General features: G+C 35.5%; 3 protein-coding genes across 3 annotated transcripts; 1 reads left to right on the top strand and 2 right to left on the bottom strand.

Annotated features, from left to right (window-relative positions):
• Positions 1-1776: 1776 nt before the first annotated feature.
• LOC107804745 (protein PHLOEM PROTEIN 2-LIKE A10) lies at positions 1777-3908 on the bottom strand. The gene is made up of 2 exons (XM_016628672.2): positions 3660-3908; positions 1777-3324 (listed from the first exon to the last, which is right to left on the bottom strand). Exon 2 carries the CDS (start codon positions 3298-3300, stop codon positions 2017-2019), a length of 1284 nt encoding a protein of 427 aa, XP_016484158.1. The 5' UTR covers positions 3301-3324; positions 3660-3908; the 3' UTR covers positions 1777-2016.
• Positions 3909-5633: 1725 nt separating this feature from the next.
• Positions 5634-6686, top strand: LOC107804743 (uncharacterized). Its single transcript, XM_075232011.1, has 2 exons — positions 5634-6297; positions 6565-6686. The coding sequence occupies exons 1-2, from the start codon at positions 5634-5636 to the stop codon at positions 6684-6686; spliced, it is 786 nt and encodes a 261-aa protein (XP_075088112.1).
• Positions 6687-14524: 7838 nt separating this feature from the next.
• On the bottom strand, positions 14525-20380 carry LOC107791927 (uncharacterized). Its single transcript, XM_016614078.2, has 3 exons — positions 19657-20380; positions 15928-16115; positions 14525-15641 (listed from the first exon to the last, which is right to left on the bottom strand). Exons 1-3 carry the CDS (start codon positions 20255-20257, stop codon positions 15105-15107), a joined length of 1326 nt encoding a protein of 441 aa, XP_016469564.2. The 5' UTR covers positions 20258-20380; the 3' UTR covers positions 14525-15104.
• Positions 20381-20834: the final 454 nt, after the last annotated feature.

The raw sequence follows: 20834 nt of genomic DNA, 5'->3' as shown, positions 1-20834 counted from the left end.
CTGCAGAAAATATTCTAAGCCAATTGACAAACAACGTATGAGGATGCTTCAAAAACAAAACAGTGAAACAAGTCCCCGCAAAATTAGAGTCGATTGAAACTAGTTGTGTAAATGCGCATAAAAATATTGTTACTGGTATGTACCCTTTGTTGTTGTTGTTTCATGATATGATAATACATTGTGAAAGAATTTGAGCATCCCCCAAAACTTTAGGACGATAGGTAGAGTAGTTCAAACCCTTTATAAGCTACTTTAAATGCCATTAATCTTATTACTCATAGTGAAACATAAAAAATGCCATGAAGAGAAAAGCAATGAGATCTCTTTCTTAGTTTTGCAGCTAGATGTTCAATTTCACCACTCAGATAGTGGGAAAGACTTCATTTGTTCTCCTTCCCATACACTTAACTATATTAACATTATCTTCGTTTCTGAGTTCTCAAAATAAACATAGAGAGAAGATGCGTCCAGCATATTCAAAGTACATGGAATATACTAAACACTGAGGAAAAAAAACATGGAACTTCATGTTACCACTATCAACAGCGCAAGGAACTTGGTAATGCAGGCGAGGGCATTACTTTCAAGCTTGATAAGGAGCACCAGATGCTGTAACTGATGTTGTATTGGAACGTGACCACAAGAAAAAGAGCATCAGTCTTACTGGGGCAATAAAACTTACGTTGGTTCATTCTGCTATGCTCCGGTCCGTTTGGTAAACCAATGAACAGTTTAAAATCTTCTTCTGTTTTTTCTTCTATAAGAGCCCACAGAATCTCATCTGATATGAATTCACATAGTACTGAATGATTGCCCATTAGATCAACTCCATTTAGTTTCCTGATGGACAACAAGAGAGAGAGAGAGAGAGAGAGAGAGAGAGAGAGAGAGAGAGAGAATAAACGGCGACAACAGCAATAAAGAAACTAAATGAAGATGAGTTACCACAACCATGTCATGTCCAACAAAATCACAGTGAACAGGGTGTTTGACTTTTACCAATTTCAGCTATGGAGAAAATATTATACCAAACATCTCAACGACAACATTCAGTTCAAATTAGTAAGTTAAGGGAAATGGTAGAACTCATAACTGTATAAAGACCAAAGACTAGAGAGCGGTAAAGTTTAAACTACAACATGAAAGTCATATATAACAATATTCTTCCCTGATTGTGATCAAACGAAATAATTACATCAATAAGAGAAGAGCGTTCACCAGTTCCTTGTCTAAATGAAGGAAGAAATGGTTTTTCATATGTTTGAAAATATCACAATCCAAAATGCTTATTAGGAGACCAGATTGTAGACGGACTTGATGCAGATACAAGATATCTTTTAGATTTAAAGGTTAAAAAGTGTAGCTTTCATGATAGTAATAAAGTAGAAAAGAATGAAGGGTATCATGACAAGCAGAGTAAAACAATAATGAGAGATTAAAGTCATCCATGCAAAACGATATTTGCAATCCTCAACACTATAAACTTACACTGAGCAGTGAGCGCCCTTCCCAAAGAAAAGCAAAAGGAAGGAAAAGAAATCTTGAGACCAAGAACAAGAATGCCAACCATCATCATTCTCCTTTTGAATTTGAAAAGGATAGTTAATTTGTAGTTTTAAGTGCCAACAATAATGACTAACAAGTTCAGTTTTTCACAAAATAGTACTATAAGCACAACAGCGAAATATATTGACCAGATTGTACTATCCAAGATACTGTCCGCATAAATCATTCACATATAAACTGTAAAATAGTAGAAAGTTGAGAGTAACATGAGCATTTATCTCCAATTTTGCATTATTTGAACCGATAATGAAGATCAAATACTTCCAATATCAAGCTAACATGTGCATCTGGAAGATAAAGGAATCTTCCCTACAAAATTCGACAGCATAAAGGGCAAATTGTGAATAAACTGCCCTTTCAATTATAGGTATAACAAATGCATATACATCTTTCCCAGACTATAGAACATATAAGCTTCTAATACATTAGATCAAAGGAGATCAATAACTTTTAGGCAGGCAATAAAGTTTGAGTGCTGCTAAGGATATGTAGAAATAACGCAAGGCATATTGTAAGAATTACAGAAGATTTAGCACTGATGTAACTGACGATATCCAGCCCTCTCTCCACAACTTCTCCATGAGCAACATTAACACTTCTTTTCAAGCTCTCTGATAGCTTCCGAGTGAAAAACTCGACAATGGATCTAACGGTTTCAAATGTCACTCTGCCAGTCACGTCAAGCACAAACCTCCTATTGCTTGGAACCGCCAATGTTGATGACACATTAGTCAGCCATCCATTACTTTGTAGATCTATTGGTTGACTCGTATCTTTAATTTTTCTTGTAGGCACTTGCTCAAAAGCCTTTTCATTTGCTTGAGTTAAATATTCACTTTGATCAACAATAGAACAAGCAGAGTTCGAACTCAAATCAGAATCGGATCTAGAAGCTGTCAACACTTGATGAGACGTCTTCACCAGCGTCTCAACAGCCCCGTTACAAAGGGAAACTAGAAAGTCTTTCACATTAGCTTGATGCTTCGGATTGGTCAACCCAGAAAACATATCATCATACACATTTATATGCATCGTTTTATCAAGATAAACAGCAACAGCAGTGCTCACAAATGTCTGGATACAATCAGCTATCATTACTTTACATCTATCACTACAAACCATATCCACCCATATTGGCACTTCTGATGAATTTGACTTCACATTTGAGACCCCAGATTGGTAATTCCCATTCAACCCCTCCTCCGACCGACTGTCCGAATAGAAACCCAAAACCAAATTCCTAGCAAAGCTACCAACAACAACAGAAACAAACCCAGTACCAGCAGTACTCATCATTCTATCCATGACCTTATCAGCAAGACTTGAACTACCAACCTCCTCAATCTCACCCTTACTTTCATTCCCATATCCCCTCAAAATCCCAACTGTTAAAGCCTGAGAAACTCTAATAACAGAATTACTAAACTCCTCAGATCTTGCAATTTTAGACAACTGTCTCAAACTCCTTGGAATTTCATCAGAATCAGACTGCAAAAACTCCTTTAAATCCTTGGACACAACACCAATTGCTTCAGAAGAATCAGATACCATTTCAGCCATTGTGATAAAAGCTCCCAACAGCTTCATAACCCTTTTCCTTTTCTTTACCACAGAGGGCATGTTATATACTTTATATGCACCATAACTAGAAAACCCAACTAATCCAAGCAGAATTATCCATTTCCTCTTCTTTTGAGCATAGGTCCAACTTTTCTTCACCAACTCAAGATCCATCTAAAGATTGAATCTTTATAATACCTAAAAAATCCCCACTAATAAACTTCAATCACTAGCTCAGAAACCCAAGAAAAATTGTTTTTTTTACACAGTTGAAATTTTCAAGAAAACTTAAACAAAACCCTAGAGCTCAAATTGAAGAAACCCAACAGGGAAAGACTGAAACTTCAGAGGTACCAACAATCGAAAATATGGATATGGGCATGAATTTCAAAGACCGAGGTACCTAGGGTTTCGTCTCTGTTTTCTGACACAATTGAAAAATTAAGGGCCAATAGATGAACAGTAATAATGTAAACAATAAATTTTCAATTAATTTGCTGAAAAAAAATTGAAGGGTCGTTAAGGAAACGAACCTGTGACGTTTATGCAGAAAGGGAATTGGGAGAAAGGGAGTGGCTTGTTTGGATGACCAGGCAATGCTGAGTGGGCTATTTTTGTTTGTTTGTAAGAAACTTATTTGAAATTTAATTCTGTCCAGAAAAAATAATATATAATGAAAAGATGAAGAGAAATTGAGTGGAAATTAAAAATTGATTTGGTAAAAGGGAAAGAGAGAATTTCAGAGGAAAATGAAGGAAACTTTGTTTGGATTTTCGGGATGTGGAATATCCACAGGAGCAGTGTCTTTTTAAAATTTAACTACCCGCCGGCCATATTTGCACGTGCGATCACGTGACTTTGATGTCGTCCTAATCTATGGCTTCGATTCTGGTTTGTTCTTTTAATTCATAAGCAAACTTTTGTAAATGACATAATGGATTCAGGATCTCTTGGATATTTTACAACTAAATCACATAAAAAGAAAAAAATATGATAAAATAAATTGCCACGTGATAGAATTTTTTATTTTTGAGCTGCATTTCACCTGTTATAAAAGATTTCAAAGGACTGAAATTGAAGTGAAAAAGAAGATTATTAGCCCTTAGAATTAGCACTTAAAAAGAAATTTAAAATTTAAGATTAATTTAAATTTAAATTAATTAAATTTAATCTAAATTTTCAGTAGACCCTATTTCCGAGGATCTACCAGAAACAATTTATGCCTTCTTAGAATAAGGTTTGTATACACATTACTTTTTCCAGGCTCTATTTATAATGTTTTGGTGAGGAAGTGTGGTTAAGAATAACATGATATTAGTGGATGCAGATATTTTGAATCTAATATTTGGACGTAAAAATTGAATTTTGGTTGACGTACTAGAATTTAGTTAATAAGTCTTTCGATAACCTAACAAAAAGCTAAAGAATCAATGAACTCCAACAACCTCACCAAGTGATACAGAAATTAGCCGAAGGCGAACTAGCAAAAAAGATATCAAATAAAAGTTTCAGCTCCAAAATTGGAATTGAAAAAGCAATTGATATTGGCCAGATGGTGATTGTACCTGAAACTCAAAGAGCATTGGAAGAAACCACCTACTTTCTAAAGGCTACTTTTTTAGCTATTAGTAGGCAGTTGGAGATATTAATGAAATTCTGTTTTGATGAATATCGGTGGTTGTCTATTCATCTTCCATGCTTTTCATCTCAAATACTTAATAATATATTCAATGACATATTTTGTATGTTAAATGACATATTCCATGACATATTTTCTTCACTTTTTATGCTTATATAAAGGCTTTGTAATAGATAGAAAAATACACACAATTAAAGAAGAAAATCTCTTCCTTTTCTCTATCTTTATTTTTGTTCATGTTTTACTAAATTGTTTTTTATTTCTTGTTCATGTTTTACTAAATTGCTTTTATTTTATAATACGTTATCAGCACGAAGTCTCTAACCTCAAGGTTGAACTCCACTTCTTACGAGGTATATCTATGATTTACTGTCAAAATTATCAAGCCTAATAATTCTTTAGTTTTTTTTTTTCAGATATACATATAAGTATATTCCGCCAAATGAATACTGGTTCCTTTATTTATTTATTTTTCTTGTGATGTTTCATCATAATATAAACTTGAACATCATTTTTTCTTTTACTCATGAATATAGTACTGACAAAGATCGATGAATAAAAGTGTACATTTTTTGAAAAATAGAAATAATCTTTCTAACACAATGGGAAATAGAAACAATCATGAATCTCATGACGTTATAGTAAATATTCCTAGTAATATTCTCATAGCTAAGAGGAGCTAATAAAATTTCATTATCCAGTACATTGGGAACAACAGAAGTATAGACGAATATACCATTATCATTCATTTTGGATTGGTATTTTTCACCTAAATATCATATAGAATCAGAAGAGTTTAGTGTAATCGTTTCTTTACGCTATTATCCGAATAATTTTTAATTATTTATCTTCTTTGATAGTCTTCACTATGTCGAACTTGTCAAAGCTTGAGTTTGTGGCACTTGATATTTCTGGAAAGAACTATCTATCATGGGTTCTCGATGCTGAGATTCACTTAGCTGCTAAAGGCTTTGGTAACACCATTACTCATGGTAATGAGGCATCAAGCCAGGACAAAGCGAAGACCATGATTTTCCTTTGTCATCATTTGGATGAAGGTTTGAAGGTTGAATATTTAACAGTGAAAGATCCACTTGAATTGTGGATTGGCCATCACCTTAAGGCTACGGTATTGCCAAGAGCTCGATATGAGTGGATGCACTTACAATTGCAAGATTTTAAGACCGTAGGTGAGTATAACTCTGATGTATTTCGAATAACTTCCCAGTTGAAATTATGTGGGGAAGTTATAAATGATGAGGATTTACTAGAAAAGACTCTTACGACTTTTCATGCCTCAAATATGGTATTACGGCAGCAATACCGTGAAAGGGGTTTTAAAAAGTATTCTGAATTGATCTCATGCCTTCTGGTGGCTGAGCAACATAATACCCTTTTGCTGAAAAATCACGAAGTCCGTCCCACAGGGTCAGCTCCGCTTCCTGAAGCGAATATGACAGCTAGACGTGATAAGTCTGGAGAAAGACAGAATAATAATAATGGCCATATGAATGTACGTGGGCATGGAAATGGTAAGAGATGATATAATAGTCGTCATCGTGGTGGTCATGGCAAACGAGAAAATAATATAAGTTCTCAAAACAATCCTTCACGAGGCAAAAGCGGTAACTACCACCGTTGTGGCATGAAAGGTCATTGGAAAATTGAATGTCGTGCACCTGAGCATTTTGTCAGGCTTTATCAAAACTCCTTTAAAAGAAAGGCAAATAATGTTAGAGCATCTTCTGTTAATGCTCCAATGGAGTCACATTTGTCCTTTAAAAATAATTTTGAGGCAGGGCCTTCAAACAAAAATGATGACAATGCCGAGGCAAATCTTGCATTGAATGATGATGATTTTCAAGGCCTCGATGATATTACTCATTTGGAAGTTGAAGACTTCTTTGGAGATCAAAACTAATGTTTGATCATTTTACTGGGGAATGCAATTATGTTGTTATTTTTATTTTCGGTGTTTTTGTCTCGTCTGAAGTTTTTTTTTTTTCAAGTAGTACTTAAGTTGTCTTATGTTGTCGTTGGTGATGTTAGTTGTTTCCGTATTTCTCATGATGTATTTTTTTATGAAGAAATTAAAATTCCTCAATCTTCAATTGGATCCAAGATGAGTAATGAAGATTTATGTCTTTTGGATAGTGCTACAACTCACACAATATTAAGAGAAAATAATTTTTTTTTCTTATTTTGGTTATGAAAAAGGCCTATGTTAATACAATATCCGGTAGTACAAATTGATTGAGGGCTCTGGAAGAGCGGCCTTATTATTACCCGGAGGAACGATATTAACTATTGATAATGCATTGTATTGTAGTAAGTCTCAGAGAAACTTGTTAAGTTTCAAAGCTATTCGCCAAAATGGCTACCATGTTGAGACATCAAACGAATGAAAGGTTGAATACCTTTATGTTACTACAATAAAAGCGGGTAAAAGATATGTGCACGAAAAATTACCCGTATTTTCTTCTGGATTGTACCACACAAACATTGGTGTGGTTGAATCACATGTCATAGTAAACAAAAGGTTTACTACTTCTAATGATTTTATCATTTGGCATGACCGGTTGGGTCATCTCGGTTCTAACATGATGCGCAAAATAATAGAGAATTCAAATGGGCACACATTGAAGAACAAGAAGATTCTTCAATTTAAGGAATTCTCATGTGCTGCTTGTTCTCAAGGAAAATTGGTTATTAAACCAACATCAGCTAAAGTTGGGATTGAATCCCCTGTATTTCTGAAACGTATACAAGGTGATATATGTGGGCCTATACACCCTCCATGTGGACCATTCAAATATTTTATAGTCTTGATAGACGCATCTACAAGATGGTCACATGTGTGCTTATTGTCAACTCGTAATATGGCATTTGCTAGATTGTTGGCCCAAATAATAAGGTTAATAGCACAATTTCCAAATTATGCAATTAAGACAATTCGTCTTGATAATATTGGTGAATTTACATCTCAGGTCTTTATTGACTATTGTATAGCCACTGGAATAAAATTTGAGCATCCGGTTGCTCATGTTCATACTCAAAATGGTCTAGCAGAATCATTGATTAAGCGCCTCCAACTAATAGCTAGACCATTGCTAATGAGGACAAAACTTCCCCTTTCAGTGTGGGGACATGCTGTTTTGCATGCAGCAGCAGGCCAACCAGTTATGATAAAGTCTCCCCATTACAATTGGCTTTTGGTCAGAAGACAAATATTTCCGATCTAAGAATTTTTGGATGTGCAGTATGTGTTCCAGTTGCTCCACCAAAACACACAAAGATGGGTCCCCAAAGAAGGTTGGGTGTATATGTTGGTTATGAATCTCCTTCTATTATTAAATATTTGGAGCCTATGACAGGAGATTTATTTATAGCCAGATTTGTTGATTGTCATTTTGATAGATCAGTTTTTTCAACATTAGGGGGCAAAAATAAACAACTAGAAAAAGAGATAGATTGGAACGTATTATCTCTATCTCATTTAGATCCTCGCACAAATCAATGTGAACAAGAAGTTCAAAAGATCATTTATATGCAAAACTTTGCAAATCAATTGCCAGATGCATTTACTAACCTTCCACAAGTTACTAAATCGCATATTCCAGCTGTAAATGCTACAATTCGAGTTGATGTCCCAGCTGGACAGTATGATGGTGCAATTGAGTCTAGGTCACGCCTTAAACGTGGTAGACCAATTGGTTCCAAGGATAAGAATCTCCGAAAAAAGAAAGGAGCAAATGATCAAGTTGATCATAACATAACAATTGATAAGACCTCACAGGAGGTTCTAGTACCTGAAATGATGAAAATGAAGAGATATCAATAAGTTATGTCTCTACGGGAAAAGGTGGAACCGAAATAACGTTGTTGTTAACAATAATTTTGCATATAATGTTGTTGTTGAAATAATGCAACAAGATGAGGATCTTGAACCAAAATCTGTCAATGAATGTAGACAAAGAAATGATTGGCCAAAATGGAAAGACGCTATCCAGGCAGGAATTGGCTTCACTCAAAAAACGTGAAGTTTTCAAACTAATAGTCCGAACGCCTGAAGGTGTCAAGCCAGTGGGTTACAAATGGATTTTTGTGCGTAAACGAAATGAGAAAGGTGAAGTCGTAAGATATAAAGCACGACTTGTGGCACAAGGATTTTCGCAAAGGCCTGACATTGATTATATGGAGACATATTCTCCTGTGGTAGATGCAATTACCTTCAGTATCTAATAAATCTGGCAGTCCATGAAAAACTTGATATGCGGTTGATGGATGTTGTCACAGCCTACTTATATGGCTCACTGGACAATGAAATTTTTATGAAAATCCCTGAAGGATTTAAAGTTCCTGAAGCACATAAAAGTTCAAGAGAAACTTGTTCAATAAAGCTTCAGAAATCCTTATACGAATTGAAGCAATCAGGAAGGATGTGGTACAATCGCCTTAGCGAGTATTTGCTAAATGAAGGATACAAAAATGACCCTATTTGCCCTTGTGTCTTTATTAAGAGGTCTGGATCTGAATTTGTCATCATAGTTATGTATGTTGATGACTTGAATATCATTGACACTTCGAAAGAGCTTCCAAAGGCTTTAGAGTGTTTGAAGAAAGAATTTGAAATGAAAGATCTTGGTAAGACAAATTTTGTCTTGGCCTCCAAATTGAGCATGTACCAAATGGATTTTCTGTCAATCAATCAACATACACTGAAAAGGTTTTAAAGCGATTTTACATGGATAATGCACATCCATTGAGTATCGCAATGGTTGTGAGATCGCTTGACATAAATAAAAATTCATTTCGGCCTCAAGAAAATGATGAAGAGCTCGTTAGTGATGAAACTCCATATCTTAGTGCAATTGGGGCACTTATGTATCTTGCCAACAATATTCGACCAGATATTGCTTTTGCAGTGAGCTTATTAGCAAGATCCAGCTCCTCTTCAACAAGAAGACATTGGAATGGTGTTAAGCATATATTTAGATATCTTCGGGGAACCATAGATACGGGATTGTTTTATTCTAATGAATTCAAGTAAAAAATGATTGGCTATGCCGATGCAGGTTATTTGTCTGATCCACATAAAGCCCGATCTCAAACAGGTTATTTATTTACATATGGAGGTACTGCTATATCATGTCATTCAATGAAACAAACAATAGTTGCCACATCTTCAAATCATGCTGAGATAATAGTCATTCATGAGGCTAGTCGGGAATGTGTTTGGTTGAGATCAATGACTCAGCATATTCAGGAAATGTGTGGTTTTCTTATGAAAACAGATAATCCAACTACACTATATGAAGACAATGATGCATGTATTGCTCAACTGAAAGGAGGATACATCAAAGGAGACAGAACAAAGCACATTTCACCAAAGTTCTTTTATACGCATGATCTTCAACAAAATGGTGAAATTAATGTTCAACAGATTCGTTCATGTGAAAATTTGTCTGATCTGTTCACTAAGACATTACCAACCTCAACATTTGAGAAGTTGAGACAGAAGATTGGAATGCGTCGTTTTCGGGAAATAAAGTGATGTTTTCATGAGGGGGAGTAAAATACGCGCTGTACTTTTTTTCCCTTAGCCTAGGTTTTGTCCCACTGGGTTTTACTGGTAAGGTTTTTAACGAGGCAGCAAATAAAACATATTACAAATATGTGTACTCTTTTTCCCTTACTAAGATTTTTTCCCTACAGGGTTTTTTCTTAGTAAGATTTTAACGAGGCACATTATCTATGGACATCCAAGGGGGAGTGTTGTGATAAATATCACATTATGGTGGACAGAGGCGGATGTAGTGTATAACTTATGGGTTCAACTGAACCCATAACTTTCGATGCGGAGTCAAGATTTGTATGTAAAAATTCACTAAAATTGCAAAAATAGTAGATATGAACCCATATTATAATGGGTTCAATGTTAAAAATATTAAAACTGAACCCATATAATTTAAATCTTGGATCCGCCTCTGATGGTGGATGTCTGCTCTTCTTCCATGATTTTCATCTCAAATGCTTAATGACATATTCAATGACATATTTTGTATGTTCAATGACATATTCCATGACATATTTTCTTCACTTTTTATGCCTATATAAAGGTCTTGTAATAGATAGGAAAATACACACAATTGAAGAAGAAAATCTCTTTCTTTTCTCTATCTTTATTTTTTGTTCATGTTTTACTAAATTGCTTTTATTTCTTGTTCATGTTTTACTAAATTGCTTTTATTTTATAACAAATTTCACATTTTGTTCCCGTAAATTTCTTTTCATCCCAAAATACATCTAAAAAGTAAAATATTGTTTTGACTTTCAAAAAGTGAAGTGCAACAAACTTTTTTAATGTGTAAGTGAAGTACAGTACCTTTTACAGTGAGAATGGCACGTTTGACTAATGCTGTATTTTGTCCTGGGCTCGGGCCTCGCGGTCCCGGGCTTCGTGGTCCTGGGCTCTGGCGATTCCGGGCCTGGCGGTCCCAGTCTTCGTGGGCTCAATGGGTGGAACCGGTCCGTGACGGGCCTAAGCCCACATGGTCCTGTGCTTAACGGGCCGGGCTCGTGGGCTTCGCGGGCCTTTTGTTTTTTGTTTTTTTTTAAGACAATTTCTTGTAGTATCATGGCTATATTAAAAATATATATGTAGTATATATGTATATCTAATTATTAAAGTGCTTGACGAAAAAGAAAATAACAAAACAATAGTAAAACACTAAATTGTCATGCATAATATATTTTCTTGTAGTATATTATATTGTATCTTATGTATATATATTCTCTTATATATTTTCTTGTAGTATATATATTGTATCTTATGTATATATATTCGCATAATATATTGTATCTTATGTATATATATTGTATCTTATGTATATATGTTCGCATAATATATTTTCTTGTAGTATATATATTGTATATTATGTATATATTTTCGCATAATATATTTTCTTGTAGTATATATATTGTATCTTATGTATATATGTTCGCATAATATATTTTCTTGTAGTATATATATTGTATATTATGTATATATTGTAGCATAATATATTTTCTTGTAGTATATTATATTGTATCTTATGTATATATATTCTCTTATATATTTTCTTGTAGTATATATATTGTATCTTATGTATATATATTCGCATAATATATTTTCTTGTAGTATATATATTGTATATTATGTATATATATTCGCATAATATATTGTCTTGTAGTATATATATATTGTATATTATGTATATATTTTCGCATAATATATTTTCTTGTAGTATATTATATTGTATCTTATGTATATATATTCTCTTATATATTTTCTTGTAGTATATATATTGTATATTATGTATATATTGTAGCTTATAAATAATTCTAAGTATAGACAAAGAAATATTGCGAAAAGAAGCTCATGGGTAGAAGCAATAAATTTTATTACCAAAAAATGGCATATCTTTCTTAGTCATCCTTCCCCCAATGGAATGAGCACAACAAGGTACTAATACCACCATTAGAAGGAAAAAAACTAAGGAAGATGTGCCAAAAAACAAGTTACATATTATTCTATGTATTATCTCTAACAAATCTCATAAATCCTTCAAGGTTCGGAGGAGGTTGCGTTGGTGGTGGTGGAAAAGAAGCTTGTTCATCACCACTTCCGGGCGAAGCCGAATCCTCCGCAAGTTCCGCTATCATTTCTTCATAAGCTTCATCTATCGCCGGTTGTGCTTCTGCAATTCCAAAGTTTCTTCTTTCCGAGCGGATCCAATCTCTAAACAATACTGATTTTTCCAAACTAAACCACACAAAAATATATTCTAAAAACGTAAGAGTTGAAACGAGTTTACCGGATTGTCGAACAACTTCTTGAAATTTGAAAATCGTTGAACACTTGAAAACTTCAATTCAACAACTTCACAATTTTTCACGAAATTTCAACAATAAATTAAGTAATTGTAGTAGAGAGATTGAGAGAGATTGAGAGATATTGATGAATTGGTGAATAAAAATGAAAGAATGAGGGGGTATTTATAGTTGAGAAATGGGGAAAAGTGTAATTATATAAAGTTTGGGGTTAAAATAAAGTTTGGGGGCCAAATGGCCATTTTTTAAACTTAAAAACGGTCATATTTTCAGCCCAAACGGCTAGATTTTAAATATGGCCGTTGGAGAATTTTAATTTTTTTTTTAAAAAAAAAATAGCCGTTGAGCCCGCCAGGACCGGCCCAGGCCCGCCTGCCGGTCCCGGGCTAAACGGTCCCGGGCTCGTGGGCTCAACCTTGAAGACCAGCACGTGACGGGCTCAGCAGGACCACCAAGACCGGCCCACCCAGGACCGGCCCACCAGGCCCGTTAGGACCGCGGGCCCGGTCCGGTCCGGTTCAGGCCCGGCCCACCGAGCAGCCCTACGTTTGACTCATTTTGTATATATTTCCTTGTTTACTGCCCAAAGTGAGACTTTTCTGTACCAACCTGAATTAATCGAAAACCAAAACTTGTACCAAACACCGGACAGAAAACAAAAAGCATATCAACTTTAAAATTTTAGAAAAATCTATGCATATGAAATCCAATTAGCGCATGTCTAATTAGAAACGGAACAACAAATCTTTTTGGTTCTCATAGTACCGCAGGAATAAAAAATGGAAGAAATTCAAAAATAGCTAGATTTACAACTGGTCGTTCAAAAATAGCCCAGTTTCAAAAGTAATCAAAATTTAGCCACTTTTTATGTAAAGATAAATCTAAGTGAAAATACTGTTCAAAACCCGGAAAATACGCCAGTATATTATGCTAGAGTTCCAGCATAAGTATACTTGAACTCCAGCATATTATACTGGAGTTCTAGATGTTGGAGTTCTAGGATAAGTATGCTGGAACTCCAGCATAATATGATGGAGTTCCAGCATAAGTACACTAGAACTCCAGCATAATATACTGGAGTTCCAGCAAGTATACCGGTCCAGCATAATATACTGGAGTTTGGAGCACCGGTGCTCCAGTCTCCAGTATATTATACTGGAGCCAGCAAATATCGGTCCAGCATAATATGCTGGAGTTCATACACGGGTGCACCGAACTCCAGTATATTATGCTGGACCGGTCTCTGTTGCAGCAAAATAATGGCTATTTTTCATTGACTTGGTAAACGCTGGCTATTTTTGAATGACCAACCCGAAAATTGGCTATACCGTGCTATTTTTACATTAAAAATTTTGAAAAGAGGTCCATCTTATATTTGATTTTGATCAGAAAAGAGCTAAGAGTTCGATAAAGGTGTAATTACTTTTCGAACTACTGAACAAACTGAAGCAAAAGAGTTGGCTCCGTGCTTTTTTTTATCTTTGTTGTTTCCCATTCTTGTATGCTTGATTCACTTTAAATTTGCCACGGATGTGCTGGTTGACGATTGTTTGTATACTTGCCATAGCTGTGCTGGTTGATGATTCTCTGTATCACACTCATAAGACCTTCATAATTAGTGGTAAAAGTAAAAAATCACCCAGGAACTTTCGATGAGAACATTCAGTATAATGAAAAGCATAATGCGTCTTATATCTTTGCCAATTTTCAGGGATTAAATAGATAAGCAAAAGAGGCATGAGAAAAGTTCCAATTTTGCATTTAGCAATTCCTTCTTATCACTCACAATATACCCTCCTTTAGAGAAAGAACGGCAGGCCTATGTAGTAAATAGCATGCCCGGCTATCTGCAGCTGTAATAGATGCATTTCAAGAAGACAGGAAAGATGAACAAGCCAAACAGGGAAATGTTTCAATATGCAATAACAAAAGTATTCATTTCACAGGGGAGAGATGTCACGCTTCATTATATGACACCCACTATATCTATTGCCATGTTACTGGGCAATGTCAAAGCTGCATATGACATTCATGTATATGTACAAATACACACACAGTTTTGAGATAGCAACCATGCCCTCCCTAGGTCACGATTAAACTTTGACCTCAAAACACAAAAAAGAATGGAGATGGATAAAATGTATGCTGCTTATTGCCTTACTCTATACTGTGCAAGCAACTTGCTATCGGTTTTCTGTGAGGTTCAGACAATGAGAATCTGGGATGACCAACCTCAAAAAGTGAGACCCACAACAACCATGAGAAGCGGAGATTGGACTATTGATACACAATTCATGAAGTGCTGACTTCTGCAAGCCAGAACAGGTTAAGATGCAGTCTAACAAGCCTGAACCATGGAGACATTGAGAGTTAGCATTTTTTGCTAGGAGTCCAGATTACTCAGAGGTCGGCATGCAGGTGGGTTCACCTAAGATAAATAAGAATCTCCAGGTAGCTGAAGATAAACTCACGACGTATTAAGTGCTGTGTTATAATCTATTGACACTGATTTGCGTTTTATGGGCATTATGTAATCAGTATCATCTTCGAGATCACTAAACGAAACATCCTCCCCATTCACAATAGCACTGCCCGAATAACCCTCTAACTCAGAGTTGTCTTTCAGCCAGTCATCCTCATGCTCGTCATAATCAAACATCGGTGGTTTAAAGGATGGACCAGCTAACACCTCCTTTTCAATTATTTTGCTTGGAGGATCCTCTTCAATAACTGCCTTGTCAATAAACTGGATCTCAGTATTTTCAATTGAGTGCTTCTCAGTTTCAGTGTCAGAACTAGTATGGCAGGTTGGGGGTTCAAAAGTGAATGTTCTTTGGAGCATAGCATATCTAGAGTGAGCATCTTCAGATGAGTTTGATTCAAAGTCGCCACGAGGTGAATACGTGCTCTCCTTTGCGTGAAATGTATCTATCCCAAACCAATCTGACTCTGGCTTTGTTTTCTTTTGCAGCTCTTGCATCCATATAGCCCTCGCTTCCACAAGCTAAGGAAATGAAAACATCAAAGTTAGTGCACATAGACAGCTCATGTAAAAAGTCAAGTATGTATAAGTTGTATCTCTGGAACTGCTCTCCAGATGAACAATTTAGTTCCCTCCCTCCCCAAGAAAAGAAAATCGTCTTCAGGATTCCAATTCCAAAAGCTGTTTTTTTAGAACGCCAAATATACAAGAATAATAAAGGTAAGAGAGAGGGCTAGCTGAGTTCCCATCAAATTTGTTACTCAATGCAATGATAATGCTGTAAACAGGCAGCATGATATTAACAAACCTGAGGTGTAGACAAAAGCTCAGTGTCATGCTTGTTCAGTCTTGAGTAAAGAAGAATAAAATAGACCATCCAAAAGTAACCCTCACTCATATGAGCAGGGCAAAGTTCAATTCTGAGCGCAGCCAGCCTCGGCGTCAGACGTTCAACTGCATATCCATGCTTCAGTTGGGCATCAGAGAGCTCAAAATCTAAACAAAGGAGAGAAACTCAGTTATTGTGCTTGAAAGATAACTAAAGTAAATCAGGACCTCAAGATCCGATCATCCTCAACATTACCTGAATATTATTATAAAACAGATGCTTTAAAAAGTTGTCTTTTTTTGCTACATGATTACCAAGTATTCCCCGTGTCCCAATTACTGATGCAACACACCAATAATGACATTCAAAAATTTAAGTAATTGACATGTATCCTAACAACTCCTTCCTCATCATATTTTAATTGACAATATTGATTGGATATGGAGTTTAAGATGTTAATTTGTCTTGTATATTCCATATCAAAAATCTGTCTTGTATATTATATTATAATTTGAATAAAATATCAGAGTAATAAAGATTTAGTCTGATAGATAAAACATCATATCAAAGTATTAAAACTTAAAGAGTTAGATGAATTTAAAGTTATAAAAGTTGTATATAATATATTACTAGTAGAATGTCATCAAAAACTTTAAGAGGTCCCAAATAGAAAGAATGTCATATAAATTGGAATGGAGGGAGCAACATTCTACATGATGTTCACAAAACTGGAAACATAAGTTCATTTAACCATACAACTTTAAACTTTTAAGTAATATTTAGGAATAAGTTTTAAATTATCACCTTTACATTTTGTTCCAAAAATACTTATACACTGCACAAGTCAGAAGTTTAATAGTTAAACTGTGTGCTATTGGATACCTAGGAACAAATGAAGGTAAGAAACTATCTACTAAAGGCAGTGATCTTGACAACTTGATCATAGGAAGTGAATTAAAAACTCTGTCCAACCAAAGGCATAACATTTTACTTCATTAATGTTTTTATTCTTTCAAAAAATTGAGTAATCAACTTAAGGACTGCTATATGCTCTTTAAGACGTCATTTAAAAGGCCAACCCTTCATCCAATGATATTAAAGGATAGAATATAAAGAGTAGACCTCAAACCATGCTGCAGACTTGTAATCTTGGATACAACATGCGAGTTCTGTTGTTTCAATTACTTGCAACTTTTGCTTCCAATTAAACAGTTACTCACGCGATGTATATCACAAAGGAAAAAGATTGTTACTCACACGTTCACCATTTTGGTTGACCTACTTCCTATTCTAGTCCACCATAAAAATGACATCTTCCTTTAAATGTTAAAGTCTACAATATTCAATGTGACAGATCAACATGCTTTACAGCTTTATATAATGAATTTGATACGAGACCTTTTTTTCCAACTACTAAAGTGTCCTATTTCTTCTTAACTCAAATATAAAAATTCATCCAAGCCTTCTTCATGAAAATGCTGAACCAATTTGAGTACCATCCAGATGTAAATTTTCATTAAGAACACCCACTATGCACTGAACATTGCCTTCATTTGGGACAAAACTTGTTCTTATTTAAATGATTTATAGGTTTATTTTCTTTCCACGTCTTTTGCTTTCATCTCTTCTTTTATTCTTTTTCTTATGTTGACACCATAAAATGCAGCAGAGAAGTCTCTCTCTCTCTCTCTCTCTCTCTCTCTCTCTCTCTCTCTCTCCACACACACACACACACACACTCAGTGTGTGTGACAGCAATCATCTCTCCAGACAGCACAAAAAACAGAGGTAATGCTCAGATTTTCGTCTTGCTCTGTTCTTCTCCTCCCTTTGTTCATTGTGCTCACTCTCTTCCTGTTTACTCCCTTTCTAGAAACCTGGTGCTGGAGGTTTATTGCAAGAACTAACTTCAAATGCAAAAATTGCTTTAAGTAAATCAGGGTGGACTTAAATTGAGTGCAATTATTGCTCTTCTAGCTGGATAGATGTTTATGTAAGTTACCAGCAGAGGTCGGATAAAGAAAGTCTCTACAAATGCAAATGTAGATTAAGAAAGTCAATTCTGCAAATCTAAATATGATGCTGGAAGCTACAATTAGATATTGAAAGATATGATGACTTCATAATGTGCTAAAGCCTAAGGGAGAATCTCTGCTGCAGAAATTTGCACTTTATTCAGACCACACACTTCATGCTTTTTCCATGAGACTCATAGCCCGTTTGGCCAAGCTGCAAAAATCAGCTTCTAAGTGTATTTTTCTCAAAAGTGCTTCTCAAAAAAGTGCTTTTGGAGAGAAGCTACTTTTTTCTGCTTCTCCAAAACTGCTTCTGCTTCTCCTCAAAAGCACTTTTTTTCCTTCCAAAAGTTTGGCCAAACACGTCAATTTTTGGCCAAAAGTGTTTTTGGCCAAAAAAAAGCACTTTTGGCCAAAAAGAAGCTTGTCCAAACAAGCTATCAATCCCAAGAACCCTGCCACTGCTGTACTTGGGACTTTTGTTTCATCTATCTCTGTACTTTCTTTGTTTGCTTGTAGCATAACTTCAAGAGTTCCAAGTATTCTCAGGGAAAGCTGGTCAGGGAAGGAGGAGGAAGGGGACTCCTATTTTAGTTCCCCCCCTCCCCTCACATTCTTTTTCTGTTGTTGTTGTTGTTTGGGTGGGTGGGTGGGTGGGGGTTACAGGGGTGAGCAGAGATCTTGTGGGGATTAAGTCACAGGGTACTTTCTCCTACAACAACAACAACAACAATTATGCTTCAATCCTAAAGATGTTGGGTCAATGAAACCTCACTGATCATGTTCCTCCTCTAAATTCCTCTCGGGCCAAAATTATACAACATTAAAAATGAAATATACTGTATGTTCTCTATATTTACTACAAACATAAGAATTTCTAATCTTCTCCTGTTAATTAGAGAAAGAAAAGCAAACAATTTCGTTTTAACTATTATCTCACATAAAGTGTTTAGAATCAGAGACAGGAATAATCAACTCAGAGACATATGTATAGTTCAAGGTATTAATTAGACTCATAGAGTCATCGTAGACAAAATCTTAGGGAAAAGCAAGGACCAAAACAGCCTACTCACAACACAACAGGAACTTCGCATATAGGTACAAGATGGCATAACTTGAGTCATATGTAACTTTAAAAGCTAAAAGTTCTAGGTTCTAGTTAAAACTGTTCCAAAAAATATCCTTGGCTAAGCTTTCTCACTGATCCAAATGAGTAAGAGCTAATGGTTTAATTTACTTGAACAAAGACAAAATTCAGGCTTCACTTTAACACCTGCAAGTTCTCAATTTTTTTTTTTTACTTCCTCTAACACAACTAAACTATAAACATTTCTAGGCACCTCGCTGAATTTCGTGATTGGATTTTAGACCAGTCCTCATTAGAACAAACCACAAACTCTTGCAAACAGCAATGCACTTATCAAGTGTGTCTAGAAGTTCAAGTTTACCACATAAAGTTCCATACTTCCAAACTAAAAGTTTTCTATACTCGACACTACTTGCCCATATTCTTCTCAATCAGTGAAACTAACTTGTCTACACTAGGCCATAAATTTCGTTGCCCACATAAATTAGCAATAGGAACTTCATCGTAGCCAAAAAACTAAACAATCAAATGACATTTTAGCCAAACCACAATATCTTTAGCAAAACTCCAATACACCAATATAATCAGAAAGGACGATATACAAACCATCAAATTCCTCTTCATCCGCTAACGGAAAATCCAACCAAGTCTCTGGATGATGAGCTATATTCGTAGCAAAGGCTAAAACTTCCTCCGTCACGCCTACAGCATCACCTTCGCTTTCCTCCACTTCACCATCCGAATTCTCAAAATAACCAGCTCCTTCTCCAACATATTCCGCCTCTTCGTCCTCGGATCCAACAATTGATCCAGATTCTTCAATCCGGTTCCGATCCGAATCGAATAAATCCGAATTTCGAGGCGGTAAAGGAGGAGGTGGAGGAGGAGCGAGAAACGAAGCGACGCCCCATAGTTGGCGCGTTAGGGTTTCTGTGAATTCAGATAAATCTTCCTTAACACCGCGGTTATGATTATCATTATCATCACCGGAATTTTGATCGTTATTATAATTATTGGATCGATCTTCCAAATCGATTTCTTCGTAAGTAGAGGAGTCTTCTTCGTCAACGGCGTGAGAAGTAGTGGATGAGTTGGCAGCACGTGTTACGACGTCGTTTTGGTAATTGTGTTTGAATTCTTCCTCATCTACGTCGTCGTCGTCGTCAAGACGGAGAGTGTTGGCTATGGAACGAGCCAACCATGACATGGCTACGCTTTTATGCTGTATAATGTGATTGGATCGAGGAAGAAGAAAGAATAAAGGAAAAGAGATTGTTTGAATTTTGAAAAAGTTTTTGCAGTAGGTGATGAGGATGCTTGATTTGCTGTTTTTCTTTTTCTTTTCTTTTTTAAAAACAATTTGGTATTTAGGTGACGTGGATTTGGGGCCCATATCTAGTCAATGCAAGGACCTACTCCCTCCGTTTCATATTGGTTAATCTACGCGGTATATATAAATCCCTTAAAACACTCCATCATCCCCGACAATTAGGATTATACATTTCCACCAAACATCTGAATTACATATTCCAAATAAACAACTCTCGAAACCTTTCCTATGACCTTTGGGTGCAAAAGGAGGAAGAATGTGAAAATAAAATATTTATTTTGTACAAGACAATTCCTCTTTATCACTTATTTGTTAAATGAAGTATTTCATCTTTTTTGTTTTTCTCTTACATCTATGTAATCAAAAGAAAAGTTAAAATACGGTAAAAATATTTTATTGTGATAAAATATCTAAACTACAGAAATATTAGAATATACTATTCAAACCAATACAC

This window comes from Nicotiana tabacum, chromosome 16 (genome assembly GCF_000715075.1).
Source record: "Nicotiana tabacum cultivar K326 chromosome 16, ASM71507v2, whole genome shotgun sequence".
Classification (NCBI taxonomy): domain Eukaryota; kingdom Viridiplantae; phylum Streptophyta; class Magnoliopsida; order Solanales; family Solanaceae; genus Nicotiana; species Nicotiana tabacum.
This window is presented reverse-complemented; position numbering and strand designations above follow the sequence as displayed.

Coding starts and splice junctions, on each gene's coding strand:
- LOC107804743 (XM_075232011.1), top strand. CDS start 5,634: ATGTCGAACTTGTCAAAGCTTGAGTTTGTGGCACTTGATATTTCTGGA. Junction 6,298..6,564: donor TGTACGTGGGCATGGAAATG/GTAAGAGATGAT, acceptor ATTTTGAGGCAG/GGCCTTCAAACAAAAATGAT.
- LOC107791927 (XM_016614078.2), bottom strand. CDS start 20,257: ATGTCATGGTTGGCTCGTTCCATAGCCAACACTCTCCGTCTTGACGAC. Junction 16,116..19,656: donor GGATGAAGAGGAATTTGATG/GTTTGTATATCG, acceptor TCCTTTGTTTAG/ATTTTGAGCTCTCTGATGCC. Junction 15,642..15,927: donor AGCTTTTGTCTACACCTCAG/GTTTGTTAATAT, acceptor TCATTTCCTTAG/CTTGTGGAAGCGAGGGCTAT.
- LOC107804745 (XM_016628672.2), bottom strand. CDS start 3,300: ATGGATCTTGAGTTGGTGAAGAAAAGTTGGACCTATGCTCAAAAGAAG.